Below are 27,602 nucleotides of genomic sequence, written 5' to 3' on the forward strand. Positions count from 1 at the left end.
GTGTGGAAAGTCTCAAATGATTGCTGATTTTCAGATTCACCAAAGGAGAGTGTGGAAGAGACTTAGGGAACAGGCTTGATGGGGAAAAACAGTTATTGGGTGGGGCTCAGTCTGGGGAGCAGTTGGGAAGAAAGGAGGTTACCCATGGTTTAGTAGACTGGCAAAGTGAAAACCAGGCAATTGATCATTTTAAAAATAAGAATGCGCCTACAAATTTGCATGAATTTATTATATGGGCTTATGAAAATCTCCTTTCCTTACCCAAAGTTTCAAAAAGCTTTCCCTTCCCTCCCTCCCTTTCTTCCATTCTCTCCTCCCTCCCTCCCTCCCTCCCTCCCTCCCTCCCTCCCTCCCTCCCTTCCTTCCTTCCTTTTTTCCTTCCTTCCTTCCCTCCCTCCCTTCCTTCCTCCCTCCCTCTCTTTCTCTCTCCCTCCCTCCATCTCTCCCCTCTTCTTTCTTTCCCCCTTTCTCTTGAATTCAGCAAAACTAGGTCTTTGCTCCCATGTAAATGAACTTTAAACCTTAATTTCACCCTGGCCTCTGTATTCTACTCAAATCACCCTCCTCTGGTGGTGAAAGACAGCACAGATAATCTGAAGTATTAGCACATTTTAATTGAAGAAAGAGAAACCACTGCTTGAAACATCCGGAGCCACAGATTGAGCAGACAGCTACTAAAACGGAAGGTTATATTTTATGGAAGTGCAGACAGACTTGAGCCACTAGTTTAATAGAAAAGCCATGAGTATAGTCGATGGATTTATGCATGAAACTGTTTCCCTGAATTGGTTTGGTTTGTATTAGTTCAAACTTCTGCTGGACGGAGAATAGCAATCTTTACCACACTACTTGTAGCTTGTTCTCTAGATATAAAAGAATTTGAGATCTTGAGAGTAGCTTGGAAGCATTTCTCCTCACTCATTTCTGCTGTTTTCAAAGAACAGTGGGGCTTGCAGATGACCTGATTGGCTCATGGCGATCTGATAATGATGAAATGTGTCCTTGGGTTTGTAGGCATCATTTACATTTAATTTAGCAACATCTCAGTAAATACTTTGCTTAAGGTTCAGAACTATGTTTCTAACTCATGGACAAAACTGTATATGTGTTAATTATGACTACTGGTTACAACTTTTACAGAATAATATATATCCCTGTTAGGAAGGAGGCACTTATTATATTCCTTAATTTTAAAAATTAACTGTCCCAAGACATTCTAGCATTTTAAACCCAGATTTCGAATCTCCTGAGTAAGAACTTTGCCTAAATTAGAGAAAGCCATCTGGGACCATGGAGGAAATTTGTACCCACATTTTAATTTCTTTGAGAAACATACAACAAAGAGTCCCATTGTCAGCCCATTTCACACATAAATATAAACTGTTGATACATCTGTGTTTTTGGGGGTGGGTGGGAAGGCTATTCATTCCTTTCCTCCAATAGCCAGAGGTTCCCCTTATCAGAGAGACAAGTCTTCATTCCCTGTTTGTACTTTTTCCAGGAAAACTAAAACCACAGGCATTGTCTTTGCCCTCCTCTTACTAGCAGCTCTCCAAGTAAAAAGAGAAACTGTTTCTAGGCCAGTTCAGTGCTATTCTGGGTGAGTTTTAAAGTCATTCCCCACAGTCCCTAAGTAAACGAGTGACTATCCTCTTATTCTGTTATTCTGGTCACTCTTAAAGGCCTCCTCTGAGCTAACAGGCCTTCCTTCCACGTTCTTAGCACCCTTTTCTTATTAATCTCTATCATTTTCAAGGCTCATTAACAGCCAAGAAGCTTTGAAAAAGGGAAGAAAGTACCCCAAGGATGCACTGCATGCCTTCTAATAAGACTCTCATTATAAACAAATGCAAGAGGCAGCTCAAGGACCTTCAGCTAGCAGATAGTGATCTTGCAAAGTGGAAATCTAGGAGAGGAGAAGCTAATATGGGAGATCCTGATAATTTATATGCAAAGAACTATAACTTCAACAATCTCCTTGAAAACCAGGCAAGATCTTACTGCCGGGAAAGGGAATATATGACTTTTCCATTGCTGGGGTTGGCTGATAGCTGGGATCTGGGGCCAAAGCCTAGCTACATTATCAGAAAGCCCCGCGTTCTAGCTGGACACAGATTAGTCTGAGGTGAGGAAATGCTGTCATATTTATTATTATATAAATGTCCAAAATAATTTATAGAACATGAGAGTCAAAGTTTAGTAAGGAATATCTTGAGTATGTGGGACCCTAATCATCTGAGATTAGTTTCCAGAGAAATTTAAGCCAGGATAAATTAAGCCAGAGGAGAACGTTTGCTGGAGACACAGATGCTGTATTGGTTTGGAGTGGGACAGACTGAGGAAAACCGGGATCTCAGTAAAGCAGTGATCGGGGTAGACAAGCTGCACAGGGTCTGCTTCTCTCCATGTCAAGAGCTACAGGCTTTGCTCACAAAGCTGGACATCATTATTGGGTGGAGATGGAAGGAAGAAAAAAAAAAAAGAAGTGTTTTTAGGTGGATGTGGATTTTGTTTTTGTTCTTATATCCTTTACTTATTCCTAACTAACGTCCAGCAGGTTAAAACGGACTAATTATAAGCAGCCCCCAGGGCCTCCAGCACTTTGAAGACAATGTCAAAAGTTGCTTACAGTTCACTAAGGGTCGTCTAGTTGGGACTTTCTATGAGTTGATACACTTGTCCAGTTCTTTTCAGCTGAGTATCAAACAAGCCCAGGTATGGAAAAGAAACTTAGTTCCTTGTCTAAAAACAGGAACATGCTTAGCAAGGCCAGCAATGACCTGGGGCCAGGGCTCTGGGAGAATTGAGGTTTCTGATCCTGGGAAAACTCCCTCCTTCCCCTCCTTTGAAGGGCTGTGGTGATCAGTCAAGGCTGCTGAGCCATGGTGCATTTGAATTAGCCACTGTTTCCTTTGGGCAGCGTTGCTTGATCAGCTTCTTCCTGACACTGTCCATTGTGTGATAGGTTTCTGCTGACTCTCTTTGTTTTCCCACAGGCTGCATATAAGGTGCAGTACTTCTCAATTAGCTTACTTAGCATTTGACATAGCTTGTGCAAGACTCCCTGATCCCAACTTTCCTAGCTTCTTTGTTTTCTGATCCTATGGTACTCCCTCTCTGGAATCTGGCATTAAATATCAACCTGCTGGTCCAAGTCATTTCTTGAAGTATGTCCTCGGGTTCTGGTGTAGTACTGTAGCATTCCTATGAGGTGGGGGAAGGTCTACAATTTCTGTTTTGTTCTTTGGAGTTAAAGGGTCTGAAGTCAAGATACTCTTAAAAGAGACTGTTTGTGGCAAAGGAGCAAGTATGTGCTAAGGTTAAGCATAACCTTCCTGTGTTCAACTTGAAATGAGAATGTTATGCAACAGTAATAAAGACATTATAATCCTACGTCAGAAATATTTCATGAAGAGCTTAAAGTCTGTCTAATGCTGTGTATCCATCACCAGGAAGCCTCAGCCATTGACGCTTTTCCTTGGTACAAGATCTGTGGTGATGTTAGCAAGTTAGCAAGTTACTAATGAATATAGTCATCACATCCTTACCCTTCAACTTCCTCCATAAATTGTGAATAACCCACCATCTTTAAAAAAATTAATGAATAGATGGGCATAAAATATATTTTGGAAAAATAAAGTGTTAGGAGGATGTAATGCATAGTGCAGTCCCCTTTCCTCAGCTTCTAACTATCTTATATGAAGGTAGATAGGATGTTCTGAGGAGCTGGCAGGAAGGCACTCATGTGATCAGCTACCATGGAAACTAATACCCCAACAGTAAGGGGCATTTGAGAAGACATAAGTAATGACATAAATCCACGTTGGCATGAGAGAAAGCCTAGAATTTGCTATAGAAAAGCACTACATCCAATGAAAGCATCTAAATCCATGGCAACCGGAAGAAGGACCATAGCAGCATTGTCAGCAGAACTTTCCAAGCCACAAAGCAGATGCACATACACCGCTCTGCAATGATGGGGAGGGGGGTACTGGCAGGGACATGGAGACTGGGCAGCTCATGCATAACAGGTATAGTCTATCACAGGAAGCACTCAGAACAGGGCCTCTGACCTGTGGTCTAGAGGATTCTTACCTTTTTGACATCCCTGACCAAGTGGTACAATGTATTTGAGGGCCCATGTCTCTGAAAACGATAAAGAACAATCAAACAGTTTTGCTTGTCAGGGGCTGTGGGTGGTGAGGCAAGAGGGAGCTGGAAGGAAGGGTTCTGGCTAGTGCAGCGCAGGGCCTTGTTCTAGTTGCTCAGTTGTGTCTGTCACTTTGAAACCAAGACTGGCTGGATTTTGGATCACATGTTCTCCAGAAAAATGTGTTTGAAGTTGTAAGTTCAAGTATTGTAAGGCTGATTGTCAACTAAGAGATACAAGGGCCAAATGGTATAGAAAGAGCTAATTTTACAGCAAGACAAAGCAGAGGAGTTTTTGACACACTGCCATAGAAATTTCTTAATTTTATTCTATGTAGTTTTCCAAGTTGTCAACAAAAACTTGTCTCAGATAAGCACTGGCCAACTTTCTCTGCCAAAGGCCAGTAGTGAATGCTTGTAGACTCTGTAGTTTTTCTCATATCTGTTTAGCTGTTATTACTGTATGAAAGCAGCAGCTACAGGCTATACGTAAATAAGTGATCTTGGCTATTTTTCAATAAAACTTTATTCATAGTCACAGAAAATCAAATTTCATATAATGTTTTTAGGAGAGGGTTTTGCTGTACAATCCCAGCTGGCCTCAAACCTCAGGCCTCCTGCCTCAGCCTTCTGAGTTCTGGGATTATGCATAGCTGTTATTCCATCTGGCCAGATTTCATCAATTTAAACATGTCATAGAGTATTGTGGCTTCCTTTGGTTGTTTCAACCATTAAATGTTAAAGAAAGTCACCCTTGGCACCCAGGCTGTACAGAAATAGTGGACTGGCCTTATATTTTGGTGATAGCTCCATGACATCTGACTTAAGATAGCCTGGCAAAAAGAGGTCAGGAAAGGGAATGCATGCATGGAGGCTTAGAATAAAGTAGATGATTTGTTATTCTGCAATCTCTCAGGAGTAGGGATGCTAAGTAAAGGACAGAAACCCAACCTAATTTGAATTTCAGATGAGCAATGATGCCTCATGCAATACTGGGAATAGATAGTCAGTCCTCCATACTCATGATGTCTGTATTTTGGAAATCCTCCAACTGGATTGAAACTATTTGGGGGAAATTATGTGTGTGTTGAGTATGTGCAGGTATTTTTCTTAGCATTTCTTAGAAATAGTGCCTCTCAACTACCCTAATGCTATGACCTTTTAATACAGTTCTTCAGGTTGTGGTGACTCCAAGCAATAACATTATTTTGTTGCTACTTTCTAACTAAAATTTTGATACTGTTATTAATCACGATGTAAATATCTGATATGTAACCCTATAGGGGTCATGGCCCACAGGTTGGAAATACTGCCTTGGAAGATACAGGCTAATAACTATTTATTTATCTTTTATTGGGGATTGTACATGAGTGTGCCAAGTTCCTGGTTTAGCTGCTTTATTATTTAGCTTCCAGAAAGTGGATACTTAAAAAAAAAGATATATCAGATGATGTGTGTACAGTCAATGCACATCTGATGTCATTTAGATGAGGAAGTTGAGCATTCTAAGGCATTTCTTTTCTTCTGTGGTAACTCCTAGAATGAATCCTATGAAGAACAATCATTGCTTATCTGAAACCCAAATGTTGCTGTTGTGCTGAAGTTCTAAATCAGTGATGATGCTCTGGGGCTGAGGTTCTTGATCCTAACCCTAATTGAGTATATAGGCATCACAGAGTTTGCTGTGATGCAGTCTCTCCTCATCACAATGAAGAGAATAACACCACTTCATCTGGTAGGGCTATTTAAGGGTTAAGTGACACAATACTTCTTTAAAAGGCTATTAAATAGTGCTTGGCATTTAGTAAGTGATAGATACCAGTATTATTATTGTTGCCATTGCTGACTCATAATTTTTCTCAACACAGTACTGCAGGTGACCATCACCAATTGATCATAGTAATGAAGCCTGTTGGTCTAAATTCCAGGAACAGGGTTCTCTCATTCTTTCCTTCTTTATTTAGGATTTGGAATAAACCTTTCCACCACCATCACTCTCTAACTGATGCCCACATCTATTTATTTCTCACTGTAAATCTCAGTGTGTCAAGGCAAGGCAAGCTTGCAGAGAAAACAGAAACCTGGATCCACTCTGCCAGCTGGCTTCCTTCTGCTAATGGGGATGCTATTGAGGTGAAGCACGATGCTATTATCTATCACCTACCTCTTGTTGAGGAACAGTCCATAGCTCTGTCCCATTGCACTCACGGTGCTGGGACAAACATTGTGGCCAGTGCATGGAAAGGAAACTTCTGAGAAGAGGCTTGAGTTTGGTACCGGATTCTTTTTGTTGCTGTTGTTCAGAGGTGTAGTACCTTCAATAAACTACTTCTTAGCCCCTGTCTATGCTTTACACCTCTGTGACTCTAAAAAATTCATGTTGAGCTTCGTGTCAGTACAGAAGCGTGGAAAGGTGGGGCTGTTGGTGATGGTCACAAGGGTATGTACTTTGTAAGTGGGATTATGGTCTTAAGAGGACAGCGTTTGTCCCTTGCAGTGGATACATTCTGGAAAGAGAGCATGGTTCTCACTGCATAATGAACCTCCTGGCCCCTTGATCTTGACTTCCAGCCTCCAGCAATTGTGAGAAAGAAATATATGCTCTTTATACACATTACCCAGCCTCAGGCATTCTGTTGTAGCAGCACAAATAGGCTAAAGACAGTCTCAGTTTTCTCATCTGTGAAATGGTAAAAAACAGCATCAGTTCTTTAAACTTGGCTGGCTCTTTTGGTGAATGCCACTCCAAAGAACAACAACCACCACAAAACATGTTTGGACGACTCCAAGATATTGTATACTATCCTGGGAGAAGTGAGCTTCATTGCTCTGAGGATGAGAAAATGACACAGGATACTTAATCAGCCTGCTTTGGTGCTTGGTGCTAAACCAGGCCTCCTATGTAATATTTGTCTCAGACACCCCTGGGCTTACATAGTACACGTGTTCTGACTGACAGAGACTTGCTGGTGGTTTTGTGTTAGAATCTGAGAACAAGGCCCTCGGGTGATCACATCCCTTTTTGCCTAAGGTGCCACAACTGAGCATTTAAAACAAGTAAAGTCCTGGTGACTTGGTGTCTGTCGCCTACCCAGGTGTAAGGGGGTGCATGTGAGGGACAATCCATGCAGTACAGGAGAGACAGGAAAGATCCGCAGGCTTAGGGGCAAAACAGGAGAAGGTAAACAAAGAGATGAAGAAGAAGAAGAAGAAGAAAAAAAAAAAAAAAGCTGGAAGGCATCTTAGCTTGGCCCTACCGTGTTGTACAGTTCCTCTAGTCTGGAGATGGTGAGAAAACGGTGCATGCTTACTCCATTCTCTATGAGTAATTTCACAAAATCCACTCTGTCCAGAACCAGGGCATCCAGCATGGCTTGCTCCAGGGACCCTACCTGTAATTCAAGACACTCAATTAGTCTGCCCCCAGCAGAGAGGTGTCATTCCTCATGCTCACCCAGAGGGCTTGGAACAGATTGGGAACATGCGCAAATATGCCGGAGAGACCCGGCACCTGCACTCCCCCTCCACATGCCACTCCTGGTCCCCTAGGCTCATGTCTTGGGAAACAGAGTCAAGGACTTCCGTATCTAGAAGCTACCCCCATCCCTTTTATGTTGTGGAGCCTTGGGACCCCAGGCTTTCCTTCTGATTCCCTGGTTAGTTTTCTGCAATGGCTGTAGAGGTAATCCTAGATATTTCCCTGCCTTCATTTTCTTCTTCCTTAGGTTCTGAATGAAAGTCTTGGCTGACTCGAGGATAGGAACCCAGGTAAACAGAGCCCAAAGTCCAATAGGCTTGGGATCTGTGTAGAAATAGACACCCCAGAGGCAAACTGGGGCCTTAACTAAAAGAACAATGTATTTTCTAGATGGAATACTGGCAGGGATTTGTATTCCTTCTACAGTTTTTATTTTTTTCCAATGTCTAGATTCCTTGACAAATACACCCCAAGCTAGCAGTCTCTGAACCCTGTGAAGACAGGTGCTCAGTTGTGGCCAGACCTCCTGGGGATGGAAGGTTCAGAGAGCCTTAGTTCCAGGCTGCCACCCGTGGGTATGTGCGCACATCACCCAATGGCCCATTTCCCAAGTTCTTATTTTTGGCAGCCACGCGACAAAAGAAAGCCACGGACAGTTATATAAAGCTTTAGTTTGCTTGTGCCGGGCATAGGGGCAGACCTGTGCTCAGCCACCAGGACCAGATGGTACCTGCACACAGAGGCCTGGCCCAGTTGCAAACCAGCATGAATGCCACCATTTGGCGGCAACAGCTTCCTCCTTCTGCTCTCCTAAAAGATATCCAGAAACATTCAAATCCTCTCCTTCCTTTATTTTAACTCTGTCTTATCTGTATCTTTAAAGATAGAATAAAAAGATAGGACTTGCACTGGAAAATCGCTGAGAAGAGCCAGGGAACGTTTGGTGGTGGGCTTAGTTATATCTTATCTTCCACTAGGTGGCAGCATGTCTTCAAACACGAGAAGGGCGCCCAGGCCACAAGCGGTGGTAAGGGTGATCTCTCCTCCCCCTCCCACCGAGCCCCAATTTTTGAGCCTCTTTCAAAGGTTCCTTAAAGACCATTGCCAAGCACGTGAGCTTTTCATTGGTAACGATGTATACTCTACCGGCCACTGTTGCCCGTAAATAAAGATCTGGCTGCGAGCGATGTCAACTCTGTTCCAGGCTAAAGCTAAGCTCAGTTGGTCTGGGGCCGATGCATTGGCTCCTGTACAAAATGGTACGGAAAAAAAATTCAAATAAAATAAAATAAATAAAGAGAGAAGAGGGCGAGAGAAACAGTAGTTAGTCATGCCAAGAAGACTCTCAGCCACTCCTTCATCGATCCCTCTTCCCCAGGGGCAAACTAAGGAGCTGTGTGACTCCATTCCACTACAGAACATTTGGGGAGGATCCTTTGTCACGGTGCTTTCTCGTACACTGTAAATTTATTTTATTATTGAATTAATTTATTTATTTGAGATAGAATCTCGATATGGAGCCCAACCTGCTCTCAAACTCATGGGTACTCCCAGATTGGCTTCCTGAGTGCTGGGATAACAGGTGAGTGCCTGCCACTGGTTGCGGTCCAGTACCCAACAGCCACCTGCATCATTTGTATCTCTACAGAAGACTGTGCTGTGATAGACAGTCTAGATGAAGCATGCAGCCCTCAGCAGCCGTTTGTGTAGCTGAGAACGGTTCAGGCTAGAAGGCAGTGGGGGTATCTTGCAACCCCTGTCCATCTTGTGTCTGGGTGAGCAGGAACCTCTACAAGCCACTCTCCTGCCATCTTTGAAATGGAAACAATAAGAATCATCTCATTTTATTCATTCAAGATGCTGTGAGACTGAAATGGGATTATGTAAGTGAATTCACACGCCAACAGGTTTTTTAGTTTTCACACTTTATTGACATCCTTGGTATGTGGAGGAAGAGACCACTGCACACTGGCTCACTTTTACTCTATTGAGTCACCTATTAGCAGGGGAGAAGGGAAAAGAGAAAACAGCTTCCTTTGGCTCAAAGAATTTGAAGACTGAATTTACGTTTGGCAAACTATTAGGGATCTCCACATATTGTGATAAGAAATTCCCCAAGTCATTCTGGATATTGGCTCTTGCCATCTGCATTGGACCCTTGAAGATACTCAAGTCTAGACATGCTAGAGTGACACTAGGGAGAGTTCCTAACAGAGAATAAATGGAAGTGTTCATTATGGTGCAGTAACATTACTCCCAGAGCCAGTTCTTGTGGATTCTGCCCAACAGGGAAGGTTAGAATCAATATAAGGACCCACTTCCTGTTCCTGTTCACCACATATGAGTGTATATGACTCTTACCATCACCACTTGTCTGCATTACTGGGTGATTTTTATATTATCGCTATGCCAACCCCCCCATACCAAAGCAGTGACATTGCTTGAAGGACTGCCTACAGCTTCCGGATGTTTCCAATATACAGCAGGGGCAGAGAACTAGTGGCTCACATGTCTCTTCATGCCCACACCATGCCTTCTGGACTCTGCAATATTGATGCTAAAAATTAGGCAGACAGGACTGGGGAGATGTAAAATTCTTGCTAAATGAACACAGGGACTTGAGCTCCATGCCCAGAAGGGACATACAAACTGGGCATGGTGGTTTGTACCATGATCTAGTGCTGGAGCAGTGGGGTGACAGAGGTAGGAGGGTCCCTGGGGCTTGCTGGCTAGCTAGTCTAGCTGAATTGATGCTCCAGGTTCAGCAAGATAGTGTCTCACAATAAGGACTAGAGGAAGCTGATGAATAGGACTAGAGGAAGCTGATTGAGAGGACTAGAGGAAGCTGATGGAGAGGAGTAGAGGAAGATTATGGAGAGGGCTAGAGGAAGATGATGGAGAGGACTAGAGGAAGCTGATGAAGAGGACTAGAGGAAGCTGATGGAGAAGGCTAGAGGAAGCTGATGAAAAGGGCTAGAGGAAGATGATGGAGAGGAGTAGAGGAAGCTGATGGAGAGGGCTAGAGGAAGATGATGGAGAGGTGCTGACCTCTGGCTTGCACATGAACAAACATACACATATGTATATACAGCACACAAACCCATGTTTGTACACACACACACACACACACACACACATGTGCGTGCACACACACACACACACACACACACACACAGAGAGAGAGAGAGAGAGAGAGAGAGAGAGAGAGAGAGAGAGAGAGAGAGACTCTTTTAGGTAACCGCTAGACATGGTATCTCATTCCATAATCCCAGCACTCGAGCAGCTGGGACAGAAATGCTGCTGTGAGTTCTAGACCAGCCTAGGCTGTAGGGTGAGCCCCATCTTGAAACCAAACAAACAAATGGGGCTGGAGAGATGACTCAGCAGTCGAGAGAATCGGGTGTTCTTCTAGAGGACCTGGATTCAATTCTCAGCACCTACACATCATCTTACAACTGCCTGTAACTACCTTCAGGGGATTCAATACCCTCACACAGACAAACATGCAGGCAAAACACTAATGTACATAAAAATAGAAATAAATCAGCTATTGAAAGCAAACAAAAACAAATAAACAGACCAAAGTGATCTATGCAAACAGTGTTCACCAGAGGACTGCTTTCAGTGTGCCTCCAGTTTGTGCATACGTGTCTAGCCTGGCATGCCCCTGAGGATCCTTGTGTCTCATCTCCACAATTTGACTGAGCAGTTCAGGGGAGAAGCCGGGAGTTTTGCATTTCTTTTTTCTTTTTTTGTGAGAGACGAGACTGAACCCGCAGCTAGGTGAGTGCTCCACACTGAGGTACATCCTATCCCTGAGTCTGTACATTTTTGTCAGCCTCTCAGGAAATGCTGCTGTCCCTGTCCTGGGAACTACCTTGAGTGACAGATTCCTTGAGAGCTTTGGGTTATACTCCCTTCACAAGTCTGACCCTGGTGTTCACAAGTTGGTGGGTTTAGTGTAAGCCACATTCTTGGATTGAGTTTGAAATAATGCTTATTCATTTGATTTACACAAAGAATTTTCCATTAAGAAAATCATTTATCTTTCAAGATAGCAACCAGGATTGCAAACTCATGCCAAGGTAACTGAAATATGTGAAAATGTATGCTACTAAGTTGAAGTGGAAAAAAAAAGTGAGGGTTCATGCTACAAATCGCAAAATCACACAGTGATTATACAGCCAGCATATCATGAGGTAATTCAGAAGAATAGAAGAATTAAGAATTCTTCTGATGGATGAAACCAGTACAAAAGCATATAATCTCATGAATGAATTGGTTGTTTTTTTTTGTTTTTGTTTTCCTGTAGATTCTTCCTGTAACTTATTCCTTTCTGTAACAAAATTAGAATTTACTTCTCACAGTTTAGCACTATCCGATCATTTCCTGAGGACAAATTTCTCCTATGCATTTGAAGTTTTACTGATTACATTCCCTAGCTATGTGTAACTACCTGTTCTCCATTAACAGGTCCTAGTTTACTGATTATATTACTTAGCTATGTACGAGACCTGTTTCTCACTATCAGGTTCTTGTTCCCCTCTCCATTGTAATTGTACATCTGTCTTCCTGCAGTTATCTGCATTGACAGGTATTTGGTCAGTGTTTAGGGCCCAGGTGAAAGCATCCCATCTAAGACATTCCCAAATATCTAAGGACATAGAATTACTATACGTCCAAAGTTGTTGATTCATAGCTGCCTAGATGGATAGAAAAAAATAAGCACACCCTTGGCTTTACATCATTGGCAAATAGAGAAATGATAATTTAAACTAAGCCTACACTAAAAGATTCTCAAACTTCTTGTTGTATTAACTCAAGATTCTAGCTCAGAGATTTACTGCTCCCTCCTGTTTCCTCTGAGATGATAAAGACAAAGGTAATCATCCCATTTGCTCATCCTCAGGGAAAAGTCAACTTTCCTGAAGGCCTGTGTTGCCACTGAGGCCAGAACATCCTAGACCCTCTCTCTGACCTACAGCCCTAAGTGACTGATGCTAAGAGTTTCTCCTAGCAGTTTTAGCTTATTGTTCTGTATGTAAATCGTATCTGCCTTGCTGACCTTGAGAAACTTAAGCCTCATATTGTACTGTAAAGAGAGTTACTGTTACAAATGTATATATGTATATATATATATATATATATATATATATATATATATATCTGTATCCCCCCCAAACTGGGGAGAGTTACAGGGAAAATGAAACAGAGAATTGTAGAGACAAAGAAATGGAGAGAGACAGAACAACAAGAAAGTCCGTAAAAGAAGAATAAAGAACAAGCAGAGGAGTAATTGTGTGCGACTCAACTCTCTTTTCCCTCAGATTTTAGTTCCCTCGCTCATTTGTAGTTCCTTTTTGTTTTTGAACTCTGAGCAAAAAGTTTAGAAGCTGGACTTCTAGAGTTTTCTATAGGCTCACTGGGATTGCATTTGGATGGTGGCATTTTATACTTGCTTCTTATTTTCTTTCTTTTAAAAGTACATTTTTAATTTTAATTGACACAGCGAGTGTACATTTGTGGACTATTGTGTGGTATATAGGCCCACAGACACTGTTTATGCAGGTAAGATTAGGTAGAGACCATCAGAGAACATTTGTGTATGCACTGAGACCATTCAAAATCCCCTCTATTATCTATTTCCAAAAATGTAGTCAGTTGCGAATCCTAGTTTTCCTACAGTGCTACAGCACAGTTACTGCTCTTAGCAGGCTGTACTTATGAATACATTTAACACCCCCACTGTCTTCTCCCCTCCCACCGTCTGTATCTCCACTTCTGTGATATCAATATTCAGTTTCCAAATCTAAGAGGAACTTCAAGTATTTGCCGTTGTGTGCTAGAGTTTCTTTCTTTCTTTCTTTCTTTCTTTCTTTCTTTCTTTCTTTCTTTCTTTCTTTCTTTAACTTAGCACAGTGTCCTCCAGTTTCATATGTGTTGCTGCATGTTTCTCCAGATGCAGAATATTGTATTCTGTATAAATACACCACATTTTATTTAGCCATTCATCTGAAGACAGACATCTGAGTTAAATCCGTACCTCGAGTATCATGCTGCAATAAACACAAGAATATGGGCATTTCTTTGTTGTACTAATTACATTTATTTGTGTGATATACCTGGTTACGGGGATAGCTACATCACACAGTAGGTCTGGTCTTAGTTTTTCAAAGAACATAACTTCCATGCAGTTTTCTCTAAAAATGTGTGTGTGTGTGTGTTTAAAGATTTAATTATTTTTTGTGTATGAGTGTTTTGCCTACATGTATGTATATATACCGGGTGCTTGCCTGGTGCCTGTGGAGGTCAGAAGAGGGTGCCAGATCCTTAGAACTGGAGTTATAGAGGGTTGTGAGCCACCCTGTGGGTGCTGGGAATTGAACCTTTGTACTTCACAAGAGCAACAAATGTGAACGGCTGACCCATCTTTCAGCATCATCTTCACTGTTTTTTTCTTTTTAAATAATGGTTATATCAATTTAATTTTTGGAGAGAGAGAGAGGAGACAGGAAGGAGAGAGAGATATATACACAGGAAGGGAAGAAAGAGATAGAGAAGGAGGGAAGAAGGGAGGGAGGAGAGAGGGGGAGACACAGAGGGACACATAAAACAGAGGGAGAGATAGATAGATAGATGATAGATAGAACTCACGTTAGCTAGCCTGTTGGCTGTTGTTTACATATGTAATGTTTTAGTCATTCCCTGCATCATTTATATGTCACAAATGTGTATGCTACCCAAGTCAATAGCAGCACAAGCTGGAGTAAGAAACCATGGGGGAAGAGGTCAAGGTGAGCTACAAGCCTGAATGTAACTAGGTAAATGTCAAAACACGAAGCCAGTTAATTTTGGCTTTTCAAAAGTTGAAAATACATCACTCAAGAATTGTCCTGGGTGACAGACAGTTTGAATCAGCACAAGTGATGAACCTGCCTGAGTTGTCAGTTTTAGCACTGAAATTCCTTCATTCGGGGAGATGCCTCAGTCATGAGTAAGGCTGGATGGCTGCTCACACTGTTCTTAATTGGTTGTACACTGGACTTTTCCACAGAAGTTTAATATACTCTTGCCTCAGATTCATCCTTAGAGATCCTGGTTAATCTGGTCTTAGGCACTGTATGGTCTGAAAAGCTCCCCAGGTTATTGATATAGTAAGACAAGGTTAAGACCCTCCAGTGCAGGTAATATACACTTATTAATTTGCTCACTTTTCACTCATGTATTTTTGCATTTTAACATATTTAATTCATGCCTTCTCAGATGCCAGGTATTATGCCAGTATGGACACCAAGATGAAACAGACCAATACCTTTGTCTTCAGACTTTACCGTCTGGAAATAAGAATGCTCTTGTTTAATATCCCAGCCACTTGATTTATCTGCTCAACATGTATGTGTTGAAGATGTTTGTTTCCAGGAACTGTTTGGACATTGCACAGCTAACATGGTCAGCAAAGCTGCAGTCACCCTCTTAATGGAGGTAGCAGTGTCCTAGTCATGGTGGGTGAACATTCAGAAAACAAGCAAACCAGTACACAGCGAACCTTCAGAGTGTGTATTTGTGCTATAGAGGACCAGTGCCACAGCCAGTGTATGTGTATCTATATAAACAAATGATTGTGTCAGCAATGCTCTGGCTTCCCAATCTTGCTTGTTGTCTTGACAATATTGTACCAACTATTTGGCGGGATCCATTGGCAGGCTATCCTCAATAATTAGGGCTGGAAATTGTGTCTTTGAGTAGCCTGGAAGTTACAAATATTTGAATTCTTTGGGCTTTCTGGTTGACTCCACATGGAAAATAGAGGGTTGGAAAAAAAACCCTGAGGAATTGAAATAGGCTGGGATTCTATATAGGTCCCGACTTAAGCGCAGGACACTCACTGATATGCCCAGTTTCCTGGGCTGGTAGGTGAGGAGGGTGTCTTGGTACCTTTGAGGAAAGTCCTTGTAAGCATATATAGAGGGTGAAGATGAGTGACAAGGGCAGTCTCAGAGGAATAAGGACGAGTAGGCAGGAAGCATATGAAACCATCCAGAAAGAAATGGTAAAGTACACTGCCCTAATGTGGTCACGGGTACACATCAGTACAAAATGTAAACAGTGGTTTCGTTATCTTATCTTTCTACAGTAGAATGATTAAGTAATTGTACAAATTATGACCACGCAGAGTTCTGAAGGATGGATTACTGGACATTTCAGTAAAGAATAATGCATGAGGAAAAGAGGGATTCAGCACACTTCCATCTACTGTTGTATTTAAGAGCTCAGAGCAGTACGTGATACATAAAAGGCGTGTCTTAGTCTGTTTGTGTTAAAAGACAATGCCAGAAAATGGCAGCTCACAAAGAATAGGACTTTATTTTTGACAGTCAGGAGGCCTGAAAAGCCAAGATCAAAGTGCCATCAGATTTGATGCCTGGTGCAGGTCCACAGTGCCTCCTCACCTGCGTTCCCACCCGCGCTGGGACAGTCAAAGGGTGGAAATAGTACTACAGCGCCAGGGCAGTGATGCTGGCCACTGAGATTGCCTAAGGGACCTTCACTCATGCTTCTTGGAAGTGAAACAAGAAATTACCTGGTTTGAATAGGACAGAAAAAATTACGTGGCAAAGTTGCCAAGATCCACAGGAAGAACAAGTATTCTCTGTGACAACATTAAAGAAAGCCTGTGTTACTACAGATGTGACAGCCACAGTGTGTGCTGTTTACACCTTTGCCCTCTTCACCTGCTTACATAAGGATAGCCTCATCTTACGTCACAACGGGGATGAGCACAGTGCATATACATGCTTATAGTCTTTGTGCATTCGTGATGATGATGGTGTTGGTGGTGGCGGCCGTGGTGGTGGTAGTGGTGTGTGTGTGTGTGTGTGTGTGTGTGTGTGTGTGTGTGTGTGTGTATTCCTGTTTGTGTCTGTGAATGTGGGCATGGAAGTGGAGGCTGGAGGATAATGTTGAGTGTCAGTCCTCACCTTCTACCTTGTTTGAGACAGTGTTTGAGACAGTGAATACAGCACACTAGCTGGCCTATGCACTTCCAGGCTGCTGGGACTCAGCTGTGTATGATACCACATTGGGCTTTACATGGATTTAGGGACCTGAAGTCAAGTCTCCATATCTACAGAGCAAGTTCTTTCCCCACATAGCCGCCTTCCTAGCCCCAGCCAAATTATTTGAGAGATCATGTCTAAATAGGTTCTATTATAGGACAGTGCTATAAATATCCAGCTTTATTAGTTGTTGTACATATTTAACTTTACATTGGTATGAAAGTATGTAAAGGAACACAGCATATATGGACCCTGTTTCATCTGTGGTTTCAGGCATGTGCTCAGGGTCTTGGAATGTGTCCTCACAGATGAATGGCAGCTACTGTATTCAAAGTTCATCATTTTTTCCCCCCAGAAACATCCTTATAAAGAATATGATTCTTCCGTTCATACATTTTGCTCTTTTGTTATTTTCCTTAGACTAACTCTGTGTGCAGTCTATGCTAATCCATTTTTATTATTTATCATTTAATGAGCTGGGTTATAATGGGCCCAGGGTAGCATTCCACACAAGTTATTATTCACAACTGGAAGGCTTTCTTCTAAGCCACGCCAAAATCAAACTCCCTCCTGCAAGCATGGCTTATCCACACAATCCTGCATGCATCCCTCCTCCTCTATTTCTATGCTCTGAGCTGGGGCGAGGGAGGACTTGAAGCTTCTGTGCCACGCTTGTTCTCACACCTGCTGCTGCAGTCAAAGGAGGGAGTCCTCACGCCCTGGGACAGACTTGGGTGCACTGCTGCTGCCCTTTCTCTCACACTCTGCCCTGTTCTCCAAAGTGGAAGGTTGTATAGATGAGAGGGTTTCTTAACCAGGGGTCTTCACAGAATGGCACAGTTCCAACTGAAGGATGAAGACAGACGGGCAGGAACATGCTTAGCCAGAAGCAGGAGGGTCCCATAAGAGGTCACTGTAGTCAATCAAATCAAGAGTCTGAGATGGGGGAAGGGTAACCAAAAATAAGGCTATACGAAAAGCCATACGGAGACCTATTATTTCACAAGCCTGTAAAAAATATAATCTAAAGCTGGGTGGTGGTGGTGGCGCACACCTTTAGTCCCATCACTGGGGAGACAGAGTCAGGGGAATCTCTGTGAGTTCGAGACCAGCCTGGTCTACACAGCTACACAGAGAAACCTTGTCTAGAAAACTATATATATACATACCACAGTTTCTCCTCTCTCTCCCTACCCCCACCTCCTCTCCACCTTCTATCCACTCCTCAGAGAGGGTAAGGCCTCCCCTGGGGAGTCAACAAAGGCTGGCATATCAAGTTGAGGCAGGCCCAACCCCCCCCCAAATCAAGGCTGAGCAAGGTATCCCACCATAGAGAAAGGGCTCCAAAAAGCCAGTTCATGCACCAGGGATAAATCCTGGTCCCACTGCCAGGGGCCCCACAAAAAGACCAAGCCACATAACTGTCAACCACATTGAGAGGGCCTAGTTTGGTTCCATGCAGGCTCCCCAGCTGTCTCTGTGGGTTTCCTCATCATGATCTTGACCCCACCCCCTTGCTCATATAATTCCTTTCAAAGAAATAAAAAAAAAATTCTGAAGGCTTGGAGTGCTTCATTTGGCATACATTGTCTTAATATAATCTTGCTTGATGGGCTGGGGTGGGGATGGGCAGGATGTATTGATGGTGTGTCATTCATAATAGTATCATGACTCTGGTGTTGGGGATGAAGCACCCATTCCCCAAATAATGTTGAGGAACACGGTTTTTCTTGTTGAAGAATTTGTATTCTTCCTTGTCTTCCATAAAGTATTTTATCTGGATTAAATGTGCTTTGTAGCCAGGTGTGGTGGCTCCCACCTTTAATACTAGCTTTTGTGCAACAGAGGCAGGTGGATCTCTGTGAGTTCAAGGCCATCTTGCTTTATACAGTGAGATCCAGGACACCAGGGCTACACAGAGAGATCCTATCTCAGTGTATATGTATTTCCTGATTCTGTGTGCTGCTGCAGTCAGATTGATGTAGTCCTTGCATTAAAGAAGCTCCTTTTTGTGGAAGATGGAGACCATTACAGAAAGCTCAAATGCAGATAACAATTGACTCTGCTCTGTGGTCCCCAATCCCAGTTAGTACACCTATAACACAACTTCTGTTCCTAAAACTCAGGGAACATCAAGGGAAAGGGGATAGAAAGATTATGAGAGCCCGAGGACTAGGAATCCTGTTGTGAGATTGTGTCTTCCAGATATGACAGGGAAGCCACACCCATTAGATTTCAACAGTATAGATGCCAGAAAAACGATAACACCCACTGACATGCTAATGTGGATGGGGGAAATCATCCCCCCTCCCCACCAACTCTAGATAGTGAGCTACAAGCAATTAACGACTCCTGGAGATGGAAAATTAAAGTCTTCCCCAGGGATAAGCCCTCTAACTGGTTATCCAAATCTAAGTGGTCAGCCCTAAAACCATACAATACCACCAACACTAATCAGACTCAGCAGGTTGTGTTTATATATTTACACACACACACACACACACACACACACACACACACACACACACACACACGTATCTATACCATTTAAAGAATGAGAGGCCATGAATTTAGGAGGGAGTAGGATGGGGTTGGGGGACATGAGAAGGATTGGAACGGAGAGGGGAAGGGAGAACTGATGTAATAGTATTTTAATTAAAAAAAAATGCTTCCTGTAGTTTCATCCAGCATCCCTTTTATTTTGTTTATAAATGTTGCAATTGGGTCTCAACCAAACAAATCCATCTGCCTTTTAATTAAAAGACATCAGATTCCCTAACTACCTTTAGATCAGTAATATAGGAGGAAACTAGCTGGAAGGCCCTATCACATGACTTAGGTTGCTAGGATACACCTTCAATCCTCTCTCTAAGTGGAGTTTGCAACTCAGGAGCCTCCCTCAAGAATATGGCTGCTATGTGGAGAAAGACTGAATTCAAAGCTGGAAGCACACACACACACACACACACACACACACACACACACACACACACACAGAGAGAGAGAGAGAGAGAGAGAGAGAGAGAGAGAGAGAGAGAGAGAGAGAGATGGGGTTTATATATAATTCATTGTCCTCTATATTTTATTGCCTCAAATGATAACTGCCTTCTCTTGGTAAGAATAACTTTAAGTGAATCTCAGGAGAAGGCTAAATGGGATCAGGAAAGACCAATTCAGTTTTAGCTGAAGAAATCCCATTTTTATATGAGAGAGACAAAACAAAGCTACCTGAAGGAAGATAGGGTAACTTCCTTGAGTTCCAGGAAATAAGAAAGGTAAAGCTAACATTTATTTTATGTTAAACTTAAACCTACAACAGTTAGCACAGTTTCTGAGAATTCATGCATTGTATTCTTGCAGTCACTCACAAGGTGCCGTTACTCCAGCTTTACAGATGAGGGAATCCAGACACAGGAACTTATCTATGTTGAAGCAGTCAGGAAATGTCAGAAGTGAGATTCAAACCCAGGCAATTTGTTTTTGCAGTCCTCACCCCCAATTATTTTTTTAGTTAGGGTTCCACTGTGTAGCTAAAACTGGCTTCAAACTCGAGTCTCCCATCTCTATTTCCCAAGTATTGGGTTGCATCCAGTGTCACCCATTGGCTTTCTACTGATTTTTTAGTTCATTTTCCTGCCTGTGCATCTGGGACATGGAACAGGGGATCATTCAGGGACGAGACCTGGATTTCTGGCTTGTTTCATTTACTCAAACATTTTTTACTGAGCTTTAGTTCTCTTCCAGCCTGTACTGTAGACGCCAGTGAAATAGAGTGAACCTTCAATGGAGATAACCCCCCAAACATTTACATATGTATTTCTTTTCCCTTTGGGTTTTAGTAGAGAGTTTCCCATTTGGATGAGTCCTTCTTTTACTATAACACTTTCTGGTGGCTTCAAATAAACCCAGCATTCGTTTCCCTTGAAATAGTAAATACTAGTTCTAAATGGTTTCCACCCATCCCTACCAGTTCTATTCATTTCAGACACTTTGTCTTGATTGCCATTCCTCCCTAGTCATCATAAATACAGCACTCAGTTTAAGTCATCATGAGGCAAAGATAAGTACATACAAACCAGAAAATTAGGTAATATTTATTTTATAAAATATTTTTTTTATAATGTATTTACCCTTCTGTCTAGATTGGAATTTGCATAGAGATATAAATAAGATATAGGTCAAATGATATAGCTTATAAGTACATCTTAAGAGGCTATTGATTAGGTGACATGATTTATACCTGGGTAGGCAAAATGAACCTTCTTTGGATTTTGTTATATATGCTATTTAATCTTCTGTATTAATAAGGTCTTTAAAATTGTACATTTCCCTCAAGTTGAAACTGTTCTGCAAAAGAAGCTAGAAGCTATCACATATTCACTATCTAATTATTCCAGCTACTTATGAAGAATAGGCATGGTTTTGTCTGTAAACTTCTAACGGCATTCTGAACAGTTGCACTACATAATACATTCTGCCTGAGCTCAGGGGTCTTTTACATTTAAACTTTAAAAATGTTTTGTTTATTCCTTATGATCTCTAATTATGTAATATTTTGATACAGTTTTAAATATCTCTGAAGACGTCCCAGCATAGATGACCCTAACTTATATAGAGAGATGCCTCAAGAATTAGATCATTATCTTTGATATTATGGCTGACAGTCTGGACTCTTAGAGAACTGAGATTCCAGCCAGATGGATATTTCTTGCATCAGTTTTGGTCCCTGACATAGCAGGTGAGTAGCAAATACACTTGTGGCCTGTAACTTCTTTGGCTCAAGGAGAATCAACACTGACCTGATTTATTATCCATGATGCTTGGGAAGTGTTTTAGCTCCTCAGGACTTAGCTCTTTACATGGAAAACCAAGTAACTAATATCTGTCTTAAAAGATGGTTTTTTAGATTAAATGCATTGATAAATGGAAAATGATGATTTGTCTAAGCATTATGCCAGACAGGATAAAAAAAATCAGGAACCATCTATTTTCTGCTCCCAAGAAACATGTATTACCATCAAAGAGAGAGACTATCTTAGAATGAAAGGAGGGAAAAATGTTACAAGTAAACAGACTAAGAAGAAAACAGAACTATTTTAATACCTGAAAAGACAAGCTTTAATTCAAAACTGGAAAGAAAAGATTAAGAGGGGTACTTCATAACAATTATTGGAAACATTCGTTAAAAGGACTTTACTATTTAAACATATATATATATATGTTGAATATAGGTGTGCCCAGTTATATAAAATGAATACTAATAGATGTAAGTCACAGATTAACCCTAGCACAGTATAGTGGATACTTCAGTATCTCATTCTGAGCAGTCAATATGTCTTCCCAGCAAAAGTTAAGCAATAAAATATACAAATTATATGACACCATAAGTCAAATGGATGTAAAAGACTCTACAGAAACCCCATTCAAATGTTGTAGAATACATGTTCTTCCGAGCAGCCCATGGAATATTTTCTACAATAGGTCATATATCAAGGCATACACAAGTCTCTACGAATATAGGGAAGCTGAAATAATTCCTTTCATCCTACCTGACCAAAATGGTAAAAAGATTACAAATCACTAGCAAAAGAAACCCTAGAACACATACAAACTCATGGAGATCCAACACACTATGGAGTGATGCATGGGTCCTTACATAAATCAGGAAGGAGATAAAAGAATTTCTAGAATCAAATGAGAATAAAAACATAGCATATCAAAACATGAGACACAATGAAAGCAGCCCCAAGAGTGGAATTTATAGTTCTAAGTGTCTACATTAAGGAACCAGAAAGATCTCAAATAAATAACTCAACGATATATCTTAGGCCTCTATAAAACTCAAGTCAGTAGATAGAAAGACATCCTGAAAGCAGAAATTAATGAAGTAGAAACAAGATAGTAAATACAGACAATACAAAGAGTTAAACAAAAAGCTGTTTCTTTGAAAAGCTAAACAAGATCGACAAACCCTTAGAGAAATGAGAAGATGCAAATTAATATAATTAGAGATGAAAAGAGAACCATTACAATAGATACCAATGAAATTCAGAAAATCTAAATAACACACTTTCTAAAGTGGAAAATTTAAAATAAGTTGATGGATTTCTGAATATGCACGATTTACTAAAATTAAACAAAAATGAGATGATATATAAAGATTTTATCATTTTTATATGTATGAGCATTTTGCTTGTACATGTTTGTGAATCACATATGACAGTGATAATGGAAGCCAGAATAGAGTGTTAAACCTTCCAGAACTAGAGTTACAGAAGACTGTGAGTCATCCCGCAGGTACTGGGAACCTAATGGGGTCCCTGCAAAATCATCAAGTGTTCTTAAGCACTAAGTGATTTCTTCAGCTCTGAGATAAACAGTGTAAACAGATCCACAACAAACAGTTAAGATTGAGGGCATATACCTTTAATCCTAACATCTGGGAGGCAGAAGCAGTCAGATCTCTGAGATTGAGGCTAGCCTGGTCTACAAAGAGAGTTCCAGGACAGGTAGCACTGTTACACTGTGGCAGTATTTTTAGTAATAATTCTGGAAAACTCTTCAAAGTATAGTCATAGTAAGTACTTTATGAACAAGTCTCTGATGGCTCAGGAAATAGGACCAATAATTGACAAATGAGATTTCATGAAATTAAAAGGCTTCTATTTAGAAAAAGAAACTACCAATAAGTGAAAAATCACCCTACAGAATGGGAAAAATATCTCTGCCAGCTATATATTTGATAAAATATCAGTATCTAGAATTTTCAAAGAACTCAAGAAAATGAATATCAAAGAAACAAAAAATTTAAAAAATGGATCACAGAACTGGACAGAGAGTTCTCAAAGGAAGAAATATGAATGGCTAGCAACATTTAAAAAGTGCTCAACATCATTATCCACAAGAGAAATATAAATTTAAAATACTTTGAGATTCCCTCACACCCTACTCAGAATTGCTCTCATCATGTCAACAAATGACAACAAACGCTGGTGAGGATGTGGGGAAAGAAATCCCTATCCACTATTGGTGGGAGAGGACATTGCTGCAGCCACCATGGAAAACAATGTGATCTCGTTGCTCCCATTAACTCACAGCAGCTATGGTTTCCTGCACAGAAATTGCATAAAATTTATCCAGTCAATTTCCAAGCATTGTTGGGAGAAGGACCCAAGAGTTTCTTCTCCTAGCTGAAGAGCAATTGACAAGTATTTACTGTTGGGTGAGGGGAGGGGAAGGTAGTTTTTCTTTAGTGTTCTGGCTGCAAGGACATGAAGTTAGGAGGAGGAAATATTGGGGAGATCTGGGAGGGTAATTGTGAGTTTTGGGTTGGATGTGATACAGATATACTATATTAATACATGAAATTGTCAAATAAGATAATTTAAGAAAGCACTATGCAAAGATTTTTTTAGTGTCATATGTACTCTTGACAATAACTATTATCAAATTAATAATAATTATTCATGCCAATTGGTGATGTTATTCCATGTAGAGCATTCACAGATGGAGAATTTACCAGTTGGACCATCATTACAATGGTTTCTGTTGTCAATGTGAATGACTGGCTTCCATAGACTCCACAAAATGACACTACACGATAAAAGAGAAATTCTGATTATTAAGTTCAGATGATCCTTAAATTTCTCAGGGCTTATGCATGTCAGGATTGCCAATTTATATCAAAGCGATTCTCTGACAGAGCACGAGATGTCAATCAAATCTAACATTTGGCTTTCTTTTCGGCTTCTTTTCTGAGTGAACCGAAGTTTTTCAAGGTTAAGATAAACAATATAGGAGGTCAAGTTACAATGTGGGAGTTTGAATGAAGATGTGGGCACTATGTTTAGATTATAAAATTATATTGTTCTTAGGAATGTAATTTTGGATGTGCATTTATATGGGTTTAGGTTGTGAACACTGGGAATTCTCCATATGAGCCACAGCCTTATGGGTGGCTTCTCTGGCAGTATCCTCAATGCTGCCTGGTACAGTGAGATGTGTAGTTTTGATGTTCTGTGGTAGGCCCTGGTAGCAAGTAGCCAATGTAACTGTTTTACCTGTCCTGGTGACCAGTCACCTGTCTTCACTGGTCATGTCTGACTGATAGTTCTTCAGGAACTTTGGGTCCCTTCTCTCACTATTGTGTCTTTCCTGAGAGATCTGGGTTTCTCCATCACCCGAACCCCTTGATTTCCTCATTACTGGAGCTAGGGATGACAAGAGGTGGTGCTTCACATTGATTTGATTCTCCTCTTATTGTCTGGGCTCTCTTGTTTTTCAGTGGAAAGTCTACTTGCTTTGAGTGTTTTTACTTTTAATTTTGGAGCCGATTATTAGTCTTTTGTGGACCAAAGCTCAAAGTCAGGAATTTAAATATGTACTCAGTCTCTTTGGTAATAGATGTGCCAAGAGTTTTTACAAGTAGATAGGATGAATGGACTTATATAGTTTATGATTAATGATATTGTAAAACTCTGTGTGTTTCTTTTTCTAAACATTCAATTAAATGAATATGTTCTCTTTTGTTGTGCCCTTTCTGCAGTACAGGAAGCCAATACTTCACCAGCCCCATTTGTTTACAGGAAACCATGGAAAAGTGTTCCTGTTGTATGCACAATAGGCAAAGTAAAGAAACATAATGGATGCGAAATTGAGAGTAGAACAAAAATTCTTACTCTTGGGCTGATTATTTGAGATATGTCAAATAGGCATTTGTTTTTACAGCTGTGTGAATAAAATTTCTGCTATTACCAGCAAGGTGCTATAGAAACCTATGCCCCAGGGTTCTGGGATATTTTCTGTAATTACTGCATTGATCACCCCTTTTTATTCTCCTTTCTTTTACTCTGTCTCTTCCTTTGGGTGCCATGCAATGCAATGGCCTTATGTCATTTGTTCTTACTAAAGTCACACATTAAAAAGTTGAGCCATTGATTCCTCTTAAATTTGCTATGAAAAATCTCTATCTCATTTTCTCAGGAGGCCAAGGTCTCAGCATCCAATATGCATTTGCTTATTTAGTCTCCTGTCCCCAGCCTCCTTTCAGACCTGTATCCCAGACTGCTTTTAGCATCTGGTCCTCTGTACCAGAAAATCTGTTTTGACTTCTTTAGAGAATAAGTCTTTTCTTTTCAGTTGAAGAGGGTTTTGTGGAGTGGGGGAAGACATGGCAATCTGGCTGCATCTTAAAAAAGACTTAACAAATTCTTTCATATTTTTCCTCCCAAATATTTCCTTTTGGATTTCTTATTGTCCCACATTCTGGGACTTTTCGGCACCACAAAGTGTAAATCAGCTTGAAGCTAGCTTAGAATTCAGTTTTCTTTTCTGGTCTGCTATTCCCCCCCATCTGTTCTCATCTTCCATGTATAGAAACCACATACCCCAGTCCTAGTGTCATCTCATTGGTCATAACATAGTCCCACAGTCCTAACATCTCTACAAAAGAAATCAGAGGTATTTAGAGAGGATGATCAGTACAGGAAACACCTAATGCAGCTTCTGAACTAACACTTTTGATTAAGACCTCACACTCTTGTTCTAGATGTGTTTTTTTTTAGGAAGTCATGGTAGACCCTTGGTTCAGTGGCCACATTTGTCAGTCTCTGTGTTTTGTCATGTACCAAGAAAACTATAGTTGTCATTGACTTTCTAAAAACACACAAAAATAGGGGCACTGTTTAAAATCTGGCCCTGGTCATAAATATCATATACAGCAAGTGTGAGTGACTCAGGGAATCTGGGTTTGTGTCCAGATTCTACCAACTTCTAGCTATGTGACCTTCGCCAAAAGCTTAGTTTTCCTGTTTCCCATTGTTCCTGATGGTCCTTTCCCTGTAGTCATCTTGTGAAGATTAAGTTAGTTAATACTTAGAATTGTAACCACTTATGTGTTTGTTGTGATTGTTACATGCTAGTTTTATTATTATTATTGACATAGCAGAGGGAGACAAGGACTTAGCTTTGGTTATGACCTTATCTGGGTTCTTGTTGTGCCAGAGAGGGAGTTGTGCACTCCAGGAGAATAACCTGTACACTCCAAGGGACCCTGAATTCTAAGAGTTCAGCTAGAGTTTTCATATATATACTCTTGTAGTTGTGATGTATAGTTGATTTCTTGCACACATCTCCTCCATTCAGTCTCTTGACTCTGGAAGATCCATGTTTTGTCAAACACCTCCACTCTTTCCTTGCCCCTAGAAATGTCCTTCAAATTCCCAGAACACTCCATCATTGTGTGTGTGGATTTGGCATAAGTTCTTCTCATCCCTCAAACCCCAATTGCAGAGTTTGATGCATCAGCAGCTGACTTATCTTCTTCCTTCCACAAAAAGGAGTGCTTTTGCTTCAGTAAGTCTGTTATGGTTCAAGACCTCTTTGTCTATCCTTGAGTACTTTTGTCATTGAGGTCAGGAACTTCTGGGACAAGAGTCAAGTGACACCATCTTTATTTTTATTATTTTTATATACTATGTATTTTAAAATTGTGTTGCTCCCAGTCCATATGATCATATAATTGAGACTAGCCAGTGACTGATTGTGCTATTGATGCTGATTCATGGTTCTCAAATAAGTCAAGAGGGAAAAGGCATGGCTCCTTAGTTCTGCTGAGAAGTCACAGCAGTGAGCTCTTCACTAGTGGAGAGCTAGTGGTGGATTTGCCCTGAACTTTTCTGGGTCCATGTCAGAGGCATGCAAGTTGTGGATGTTCGAATGAGAATGGCTTCCATAGACTCAAATACTTGAGTGCTGGTCTGCAGTTAGTGGAACTGTTGGGAAAACATTTGGAGTCATGGCATTGTGGGAGGAAGTGTGTTTCTAGGGGTGGATTTTGAGGTTTAAAAAAGATGTCATCATTCCTTGTTCTCTCTCTGTGTCTGTCTGTCTGTTTCTCTTACTCTCTCTGTTTCCTGCTT

General features: G+C 41.0%; 1 protein-coding gene across 15 annotated transcripts in view; it reads right to left on the reverse strand.

Annotated features, from left to right (window-relative positions):
- The window catches only part of Trpm3 (transient receptor potential cation channel subfamily M member 3), a 484,509-nt gene that overhangs the window by 78,964 nt on the left and 377,943 nt on the right, over positions 1-27,602 (reverse strand). For all 15 annotated transcript variants that reach the window (XM_051200144.1, XM_051200151.1, XM_051200140.1 and 12 more), the window contains 3 exons: positions 8,774-8,874; positions 7,407-7,541; positions 4,096-4,146 (listed from right to left, as the gene is read on the reverse strand). In XM_051200144.1, the coding sequence (XP_051056101.1) occupies positions 4,096-4,146; positions 7,407-7,541; positions 8,774-8,874 (287 nt within the window). The remainder of the gene's footprint in view (positions 1-4,095; positions 4,147-7,406; positions 7,542-8,773; positions 8,875-27,602) is intronic.

The sequence above is a fragment of the Phodopus roborovskii genome, unplaced genomic scaffold (assembly GCF_943737965.1).
Source record: "Phodopus roborovskii unplaced genomic scaffold, PHOROB, whole genome shotgun sequence".
Classification (NCBI taxonomy): domain Eukaryota; kingdom Metazoa; phylum Chordata; class Mammalia; order Rodentia; family Cricetidae; genus Phodopus; species Phodopus roborovskii.